Source organism: Erinaceus europaeus, chromosome 1, assembly GCF_950295315.1.
Source record: "Erinaceus europaeus chromosome 1, mEriEur2.1, whole genome shotgun sequence".
Taxonomy (NCBI): Eukaryota; Metazoa; Chordata; class Mammalia; order Eulipotyphla; family Erinaceidae; genus Erinaceus; species Erinaceus europaeus.
In genome coordinates this window covers 110,980,576-110,990,945 of record NC_080162.1, presented here as the reverse complement: position 1 = coordinate 110,990,945, position 10,370 = coordinate 110,980,576, and the positions used below count along the sequence as shown (strand labels likewise).

General features: G+C 44.1%; 1 protein-coding gene across 1 annotated transcript; it reads right to left on the bottom strand.

The window, feature by feature from the left end:
- Positions 1-5,015: 5,015 nt before the first annotated feature.
- On the bottom strand, positions 5,016-9,340 carry LRIT2 (leucine rich repeat, Ig-like and transmembrane domains 2). The gene is made up of 3 exons (XM_007533930.1): positions 9,234-9,340; positions 8,210-8,988; positions 5,016-5,770 (listed from the first exon to the last, which is right to left on the bottom strand). Exons 1-3 carry the CDS (start codon positions 9,338-9,340, stop codon positions 5,016-5,018), a joined length of 1,641 nt encoding a protein of 546 aa, XP_007533992.1.
- Between the last annotated feature and the right edge of the window lie 1,030 nt (positions 9,341-10,370).

The following is a 10,370-nucleotide window of genomic DNA, read 5'->3' as shown; positions in this document are numbered from 1 at the left end:
AGAGAGACACCTGCAGACCTGCTTCACCACTCATACAGTGTTCCCCCTGCAGGTGGGGAACACAAGCTCGAAGCTGATCTTTGCACAGAATTAGCCCTGTGGCAGCACTCTCACCTCCCACACACCAGGACTTGGGGTTGAATCCCCCCAGGAAGTCTTTTCCCTGTCTTAGTGGAAACTTTTTCATGCTGCCTCTAGGCCCAGAGCCCTGGCAGCCAGCAGGAAACAATTGTCGGCCAAGGCATTTGACGTTTTTTTTTAGATTGTATTTATTAATGAGAAAGACAGGAGGAGAGTGAGAAAGAAACAGACATCTCTCTGGTACATGTGCTACTGGGGATTGAACTCGTGACCTTATGCTTGAGAGTTCAATGTTTTAGCCACTGTGCAGCCTCCCAGACCACAACAAAGAGTTTTTAGACCCAGAAACTGTCAACAGAGAGCAGGGGTAGATAGCACAATGGTTATGCAAAGAGACACTCATGTCTGAGGCTCTAAAGTCCCTGGTTCAATCCCCTGCAGCTGATCAGAGTTCTGGTAAAAATAATAATTATAAAAATATTTTTTAAAAAGGGAGTAGGGCGGTAGCACCGCGGGTTAGGCGCACGTGGTGCCAAGCGCAAGGATCGGCATAAGGATCCAGCATAAGGATTCTGGTTCAAGCCCCCGGCTCCCCACCTGCAGGGGAGTCGCTTCATGGGCGGTGAAGCTGGTCTGCAGGTGTCTATCTTTCTCTCCCCCCTCTGTCTTCCCCTCCTCTCTCCATTTCTCTCCGTCCTGTCTAACAACAACAACATCAATAACAACAATAATAACTACAACAACAATAAAATAACAAGGGCAACAAAAGGGAAAATAAATAAATATAAAATTTTTTTCAAAAAAATTTTAAAAAAGAAAAATTGTCAACAGTGGTGATGTAGTGAAATATGAAGAACAGAATGTGTCTTTTCTGTGACTGAGCTTAGACTTTTTTTTAAGTTTCTATTTATAAAATGGAAACACTGACAAGACCATAGGATAAGAGGGATACAATTCCACACATTAAAAAAAAAAAAAAAAAAACAACTCCAGCTTATGGTGGTCAGAGGGATTGAACCTGAAACTTTAGGGACTCAAACATGAGAGTCTCTTTCCATAACCATTGTGCTATCTATCCATGCCCAAGCTTAGAATTCCTGATTGTCTGGAAGAACACCTTATTTTACAGCCTGAGAGTCCTGACTTTAGTCAAGGAACCAGGACTCCTTGGGCTTCACTGACCTCACCAGTTCACAGTACAAAGAATCACTGCTGGGTAAGTCTTGAAGACCACGGGTGCTAATGAGTGTAAACATTGGCACTGGCTTTGCACCTGATGAAATAAGCCCAGGAGATTGTTGCTATTCTTAGCTGTTCATGAGGGCATTTGAGGATTATGATTCACCTGCTGGAGCAGCATATTCTAGAGGAGGAGAGACTTCTCCCCCCATCCCCCATACATAGCCCTTCACCCAGGGTGTGTTCACAGGTTGGTAAGTCTGACAGCCTTCCTTTTGTACCAGAGAAAGAAGGGAGAGTGGGCCAGATGGGAAGCTTAGGAGGGCAGGGCACATGCCACAGCTTTTGTGAGTCCTGCCACCCACAGTTAAGCATCTGTCTTTTGAAAGGATGAGAAAAATGAGTCTTAAGTCTTCAGAAAGAAGTAGCTGGACTCTGTACCGGATAGCTGCGTATCAGTCTAGTTGCACAGGTGTGACATTAGCTGAGGAGGAACCAAAAGCCCTTGCTGATCTAAGGACTTCAGGAATTCTGTGACTCTAAAGACAAAAAAAAAAAAAAAAAACTTGAGATTTCAGACATCAAGTTGCAGCTACTACCATGACACCAGCCTGACTTCCCTGGACAGATAGCCTCACCAGTATGTTCTGGAACCTCATCTCTCCAGAGTCCTGCCCCACTAGGGAAAGACACAAACAGGCTGGGGGTATGGCTCCACCTGCCAACATCCATGTCCAGTGGAGATGCCATTATAGAAGCCAGAACTCCCACCTTCTGCTCCCCATAAAGATTGTTGATACATACTCCCAGAAGGAGATAGAATAGAGAAACTTCCAATGGAAGGGATAGGACACAAAACTCTTGTTGGTGGGAACTGTATGGATTGTACCCTTGTTATCTTACAATCTTGTTAACCATTATTAAATCACTAGTTAAAAAATCTTGGGAGAGTTCAGAATCATCCCACCTGGTGTGGATTTTGGCATCTATTGGCATACAGGGAGATGACCCTGCAAGTTTTAAGGACCATGTCCAAGGGACTAGGGTCGGGGAGGGTAGGGGGAGATGCCCCATGAGGAATAGGTTTTTTTTGTCCACAGGCTGGCATGTGGACAAAAAGATGATTGACTTGGATGAGGAATGATGCTCTGGGAGGTCTGATTTCCAAGGTGATGGCTTTACTACCATAATTTGACTCATAAAATTAATGAACCTTTTTTAAAATATATTTTATATTTATTTATCTCTTTTGTTGCCCTTGTTGTTGTAGTTGTTATTGATGTCATTGTTGTTAGAACAGAGAGAAATGAAAAGACTAGGGGAAGACAGAGAGGGACAGAGAAGGATAGACACCTGCAGACCTGCTTCACCACTTGTGAGGTGACCCACCTGCAGGTAGGGAGCTGGGAACTGGGATACTTATGCCAGTCCTTGCACTTTACCACCTGCGCTTAACCCGCTGTGCTACTGCCTGACTCCAGTTGAACTTTTTTTATAGCAATAGGTTAATGAGGATGGGGACATGTGTGTCATGTTATGAAACCACACAAATTTATTCCTTTGACTGAATGGGGTCTAGGTTTTTTTGTTTGTTTGTTTGTTTTTTCCTTCCCAGAGAACTGCTCAGCTCTGGCTGATGGTGGTGGGTGGGTATGGGGGGTTGGGAGGAGGACTGAACCTGGAACTTTGTAACTTCAGGTATGAAAGTCTCTTTGCATAACTATTATGCTATCTACCACCCCCCCCCCAGGTCTAGTAGTTTATTCTTTAGTTAAGGTCTTGGTCCTCTGTGCAGGATGGCATTAATCTAATCAGAAACCACAAGGACTGCTCACAGGAGCAAACACAAAGATAGACATGTCTCCTACAAAGTTCTTGTGGCCACAGAAGGCAGGTCTTTGGAATACTGAAGTTCAGAAATCTCACTGAGTTTTCTAGAAGGAGGGAAAAAGTAACACTTTCTGAACAGTGGGAGACATTTAAAACAAAACTGAGCCTGAAGAAATGTTTGCATGGTGGATATTTAAGGAAACTGGAATTAGAATTGTTTTTTGTTTGTTTAGAAAAAAAAGGTTTATTTATTGAACAGAGACAGCCAGAAATCAAGAGGGAAGGGAGTAACAGAGAGGAAGAGAGATACCTGTGGCACTGCTTCACCACTTGGGAAGCTTTCCCCCTGCAGGTGGGGACCAACGGCCTCGAACTCAGGTCCCTTGTGCATTGTAACATGTACGCTCAGCCAGGTATACCGCCACCTGGCCCCAGAATTGCTTTTGAGTTCCACTTCTGCCATATGCTAGATAGGGAATATTAGGTAATTGTCTGAGCTTCATTTTCTTTTTAAAGATGTATTGTTATTAGATGTATTGTTATGTTTAAAGATGTATTGTTATGTAGATGTATTGTTATGTTTAAAGATGTATTGTTATTTATCATAGAGAGGGAGAGAGAAGTAGAGAGAGATCCAGAGCATCACTCCTGCACTTGAGATACTAGGGACTGAACTCAGGACCTCATGCTGGAGGGTCCAACACTTCATCCACTGCTCCACCTTCCAGGCCACTGGACTTCACTTCCTTCCCCTGTAAGAAGAGGTAGAAGTCTACCTTTCTCCAGGGAGATGACAAATGTAAATGTGACATGAAAATATGTAAATGTTGTATGACTATGTGTACATAAAGAACTCACTAAAAGAGTTACATTTATTAATTTTCAGCCACTGCATATAGTAAAATGACAAACTGCTACATGTCAGCACATGTACCAGAGTGATGTCTGGTTCTTTCACTCCCTCCTCCTATCTTTCTCACTAATAAATAAATAAAATCTTGAAAGAGAGAAAGAAGGTAAAAAAAAAGAAAGAGGTAAGAAATAAAGAGAGAGAGAAAGAAAGGAATAAAGAAAGAGAGAAAGAGAGGAAGAAAAGAAATAAGGAAAGGAAGGAAGGAAGGAAGGAAAGAAGAAAGGGAGGAAGGAAGGAAGGAAGGAAGGAAAAAAGAAAGAAAAGAAAGAAAGAAAGGAAGGAAAGAAATAAAGAAAGGGAAGAAAGAAAGAAAGAAAGAAAGAAAGAAAGAAAGAAAGAAAGAAAGAAAGAAAGAAAGAGAGAGAGGCTGGGCATTGGTGCACCCAGCTAAGTGCACATAGTACTAAGCACAAGAACCTGAAAAAGGTTGGAACCCCTGGTTCCCTACCTACATTGGGAATGCTTCACCAGCAGTGAAACAGGTCTGTATGTGTCTCTCTGTCTCTCTCCCTCTCTATCTTCCCCCCTCCTCTCTCAATTTCTCTCTGTCCTGTCCAACAAAATGGAAAAGGGGGGGGGGCAGGAGGTAGTGCAGCGGGTTAAGCGCACATGGCGCAAAGCCCAAGCATGGGCATAAGGATCCCAGTTAGAGCCTCCAACTCATCACCTGCAGGGGTTCACTTCACAAGTAATGAAGCAGGTCTGCAGATGTCTATCTTTCTCTTCCCCTCTCTGTCTTCCCCTCTTCTCTCAATTTCTCTCTGTCCTATCCAACAACAACTACAGTTAGAACAACAATAACAACAAGGGCAACAACAAAAATGGGGGAAAATGGCTTCCAAGAGCAGTGGGTTCTTAATGCATGCACCAAGTCCCAGTGATAACCTCAGAGGCAAGAGAGAAAGAGAATATATTTGCTGAATAAATTGAAGGAGCCAAATTAAGCAGCCATGGAAGGTCAGTTCAGGGGCCAAAGACTCATACCATTGTGCCCATGGCCCAAACTACTCATTCAGCCATTCACTCCCTTGCCTGCCTCCTCCTCGACCTCTGTGTCTCTGTGTCCCAGACCATCTTCACAGGCAGCTACGTGATCTTTGCAAAAGTCCTCCTGGTGCAGTGGAGCAGCCTGGGGGCATCTTGGAGTTCTGCCACCAGAACAGAAGCCCAGGCCCCACTCCTTACAGCTGAGGGGGGCCTGGGCTGCCCAGACATACACGCCCAGGGGCACTGTGAGCAGAATGGCACACAGGACCACCGTGACATGCAGGAAACGTTCTCGTTCCTCCAGCTCCCTTCCAGCATCACTGCCTGTCACGAAGACCACACACCTGCCCTGGAGTGCAGGCCGGGCCCCCAGGCTGAGGCACGCTCTGTACTTCATGCTGGGGAGTAGCCCATCCACTAAGTACATGTTGATCCCAGGACCAATGTGGACTGCTTCCTGCTTGAGGGCTTCATCTGAGATGATGTAGAGTGTGAACCACTTCTCAGGGGTGTCAGCCTCTGCAAACCACTCTAGCAGGACCCCACGCACCGTCTGTTTGACGATCTTCAGTTCAAGGTAGGCCTCACCTTCTGACGGGGAGGGAAGAGAATGGGATCCAGGCAGGGCCTGGGTAGGGTGGATGTGGAGGGAGATGACAAGGGAGCTCCTGCCAATGGGATTGGAGGCCACACAGGTGTAGTTGCCCCTGTATACCAAGTGGGCAGCAGGTATGATCAGCTCTGAGAGAGTGTCATCTTCCGCAGTAATGGAGGTCAGCACTGGGGAGAAAGAGCAGAGTCATTCTGAGAGCCATTTCTCTGAGAGCATCCAGCTGTGTGGTCTTTGATTGTTACAAGGTAGTGCTGTGCACATCATTAACCCTCCACTGACGGGGGTGGGGATCTTAAAAAGGTGTTGTTACTAGTCATTCATTAAGCATGTATTTGCTGTTAAGTATGTGACTCCAGGTATCCCTGTCAAGGAGGTAACCATTCAGTTGTTTGTTTGTTTTTGTTTTTTGTTTTTTACCTCTAGGGTTATTGCTGGGGCTTAGTGCCTGCAGCATGAATCTACTGCTCCTAGAGGCTACTTTTTTCCCCTTTTGTTGCCTTTGTTTTATCATTGTTGTGGCTATTATTATTGTTGTTGTTATTGATGTTGTCGTTGCTGTTGGATAGGACAGAGAGAAATGGAGAGAGGAGGGGAAGACAGAGAGGGGGGAGAGAAAGATGCCTGTAGACCTGCTTCACCAATTGCAAAGCAACCCCCCTGCAAGTGGGGAGCCGGGAGATAGAACCGGGATCCTTATACCGTATATCCGTATGCTTTGCGGCGCCATGTGCACTTAACCCACTGCACTATTTGCCCAGCCTTCAACCACTCAGTTTTGATGCATAAGCAGCCAAAGGTTGGAGCGGTTAAGCTGCATGGCGTGAACTGTTTCAGAACTTGTTCTTCTGCCTATGAAAACTAGAACTGCAGCTTCACTAACAGCTCCCTGAACTTTGCTCAGCCTAAGACTAATGGTTTCCAAGAGGACTCTTAAAACTGTGTGATTGTGTAACAGTATGAACTTTAAAAAAATATCATAGGCATGGGAGGAGGAGGTGGTAGTTAAGAGCACTTGGTTAAGTGCTCTTAACATTACAATGTACAAGGAACTGAGTTTAAGCCCCTGATCCCCACCTGAAGGGGGAAAGCAAGTGGTGAAGCAGGGCTGCAGATATCTGTCTGTCTCTTCTCCTCTTGATCTCCCCTCCCTTCTCAATCTCTCTGTGTCTCTATCAAATAAATAAATAAGTATGTAGTTTTAATGTTTTTTTTTTCATCCTGGATTTGAGCCTCCAGCCCCTTCCTGCAAGAGAGAAGCTTCATGAGTGGTGAAACAGGACTGTAGTTGTCTATCTCTCTCCCTCTCTATCTCCCCCTACCTCTCAATTTCTGGCTTTCTCTATCAAATAAATAAAGATAGTAAAATATTCAAAAAAAAGAAAAAAGGTATCAGGTAAGATAGGGACACACCTGAATATGCTTTACAATATACTCAAAAAACCTCTGAGCTAGTATTCTTTTTTTTTAACTATTTTATTTTTATTTTATATTTATTTTTATTTATTTTCCCTTTCATTGCCCTTGTTGTTTTATTGTTGTAGTTATTATTGTTGTTGTTATTGATGTCGTTGTTGGATAGGATAGAGAGAAATGGAGAGAGGAGAGGAAGACAGAGGGGGAGAGAAAGATAGACACCTGCAGACCTGCTTCACCACCTGTAAAGCGACTCCTCTGCAGGTGAGGAGCCGGGGACTCGAACCGGGATCCTTATGCCGGTCCTCGTGCTTTGCGCCACCTGTGCTTAACCCTCTGGGCTACCGCCCGATTCCCTGAGGTAGTGTTCTAATGTTTATATTATTTTAAATGACTGTGTACAGATTTCAGTAGGACATATGGACACATGTACATATATATTGGGATTGACTTAACATTGTATAATAAATATTATTGAGCTGATTATAAACATAATACATTATTTGAGTTCCTTCTAGATGCAAAATACCAAAACATTTTATTAGTGATTTGATATTTATTTACAAAATTATACGATAACAGGGGTATATAACTCCACACAGTTCCCACCACAAGAGTTCCGAGTTTCCATTCCCTCCACTGGAAACTGCAGTAGTTATCCCAAGGTCACAAATATGGGTTGACTATTATTTCTAGTCTACTATAACTACCTTTGGCACTTCTCTGGCCTCAGTAATAATAACAACTAATACTTACTGTTCACTTACTATCTAACTCATAATGTGGGTGCTATTATCCCATTTTATTAATGATGAAATTGAGGACAAGACAGTTTAAGCTACTTATCCAGAACAATATGCCCACAAAGGAATAACTTTCAGATATACAACTCCAGCCAATTCTTCTTCCTCTTTTTTTTTTTTTTAACCAAAGCACTGATCAATTCTGTTTTATGGTGGTGCAGAGGGTTGAACCAGGGACTTCGGAGCCTCAGGCACGAGTGTCTCTTTGCATCACCACTATGCTATCTACCCCTGCCCTTCCAGCCACTTCTAAATCAGTCCACAGCATTGTGTACCACCACCCATCCCCTAATATTACCTGGCCCCTTTTTTGTAACTGACCTGATTTGAAACACAGTTGCTAAGAGACCCCATTCACCCAGATCTGCTGAGAGGCCACATGCAGCTTACCGTCAAATTCCTTCCACATGCTCAGGGGGTAAGTCCACACAATGGTTGCTGAAGGGCTGGCCCTGGCCAAACAACTCAGTGTCACATTCTGCCCCACTTGGATGGTGACATTGGCCCTGGGAGTTGAGATCTCAGGCTTCACACAAGCCCCAGGCTCCATGTCATAAAAACACTGCCCTGCCTTGGAGAGAGGACCTTGGCACACCAGGTAGGGATTCACCAGGATGACTGGGAGGCTGACGGACCTGACAAACTGGACAAGTCCCCTTAGACGACAGTCACAGAGCCAGGGGTTGTTGTGTAATGCCAGCATCTTACTGGAGAGAATATCAGCCCTACAGTCCGGCTGGAGTTTCTGGTGGACTACCCAGTTCAAGAAGACCCTCCTGGATACCACGGTAAGTCTGTTAGAAGACAGGTCAAGATAGGTCAGGCTGACCAAGAACTGAAGAGCCAGCTCAGGGAGAACCTCAATCCTGTTATTTTTGAGGTCCAAGACCCTGAGCAGTGGGGTGACCTGGAATGTTGTCCACGGGATAGAGTGCAGTCTGTTGCCCTCCAGCCTCAGTTCCCTCAGTCCTGAGAGGTGATCCAGGGCTCCTTTGTGAATCACAGTAACATTGCTGAAATTGAGCCAGAGGCATTCCAAGGTGCTCATATTCATGAAAGACCCTTTGGACAGTTCATATATGGGTGAGTTTTCAATTCTCACTTGCTTGAACTCTTCAGAAAAGTGTGTTGAGATCTTCCCCAGAGAAACAGACCTGCACTGCAAAGTCCTGTACAAGAAACCAGAAAAGACTTATCAGCTATATGGACTAGAAGTGGGGGGTGGGTAGGAGTGCAATTATTTGAAATAAGAGACTCATTATGGTAAACATGCATCGTCTAACAAAATTTAGCTAAACAAATCCTGGAAATTACATTGATTTCCTGCCAAAACTAGGCCCACTTATACTCCACATCTCCCCCAACCCCAAAGGCCCACCCCTACAGTCCTGTGGTTTTTGCCATTAGTACACACCTGCCAAAACTCTCCTCTGAACAGGTGCAGCCTAGCAAATAAGCTAACAGAATTGTGTGTAAGTCCAGAAAGACCAGAATTAACAGGTAGTGGGAAATTGAAGCCATATTCCTTTGCAGGAAATTTCCTTGCAAGTCTTGAATAGTATAGTACCAGCTTCCAAATGGCAAATCCTATTACTGGTAATCTATAATGCTATGGGTCAGTGCAGCAATGAGAAAGTCCCTGGACACTCTGAGCTCTTTATGACCCTGATCACAAGCTTACTAAGAACCCACAGAGGAGGGGCCAGGCAGTGGCACACCTGGTTAAATACACACATTACAGTGCTCAAGGACCCGGGTTCAAGCCCCCAGCCCCCACCTTCAGGGGGAAAGTTTTACAAGTGGTGAAGCAGGGCTGCAGGTGTCTCTCTGTCTTTCTCCCTCTCTGTCCCCTCTCAACTTCTCTCTGACTCTATCCAACAATAAATAAATAGATAGATAAATAATATATATATTTCTTTTTTAAAAAAAGAACCCACAGAGAGGAATCCATGTCTTTCAACTAATGCTAGGAAATTCACTCTTTCTTTTTTTCTGGTTATTGAATCCAGAAAGAAACACTAAGCCAGATAACTAATTCAGTCCTGGTAAATCTCTTACAAAAACATTTGTGAAACAAGATGTTAATACAAAAATACAGCTAGTACAATGTTAATAATAGTAATAATAATGTTAATACAGTTAAAACAAGAATACCAGGGCCAAGTGATGGTGCACACGTTACAATATACAAGGACCTGGGTTCAAGCCCCTGGTCCCCACTTGCAGGGGGAAAGCTTTGTGAGTGATGAAGCAGGGATGCAGGTGTCTCTGTATCTCTCCCTCTCTCCCTCCCCCTTCCTCTTGATTTCTGGCTGTCTCTATCCAATAAATAAAGATAAAAAAATAAAAAATACAAGGATACTGAGCACCATGACCATTTGACCAGCATCCAACTGATACTTCATCAATCATGATTGGGTTCTGAGACCTAGAATTTATTTTATTCTTTTTTGAAAAGAAACATTGGCAAAACCATAGGATAAGAGGGGTACAACTTCACACAATCCCCACCACCAGAACTCTGTATCCCATCCCCTCTCCTGATAGCTTT

Bases quoted from the DNA above. Each gene is read 5' to 3' on its own strand.
- LRIT2 (XM_007533930.1), bottom strand. From the start codon at position 9,340: ATGGCTTCAATTTCCCACTACCTGTTAATTCTGGTCTTTCTGGACTTA. The intron at 8,989-9,233 runs GTGTGTACTAAT...TTTCTTGTACAG, and splicing joins TCAGAGGAGAGTTTTGGCAG to GACTTTGCAGTGCAGGTCTG. The intron at 5,771-8,209 runs GTAAGCTGCATG...CTTTCTCCCCAG, and splicing joins CATGTGGAAGGAATTTGACG to TGCTGACCTCCATTACTGCG.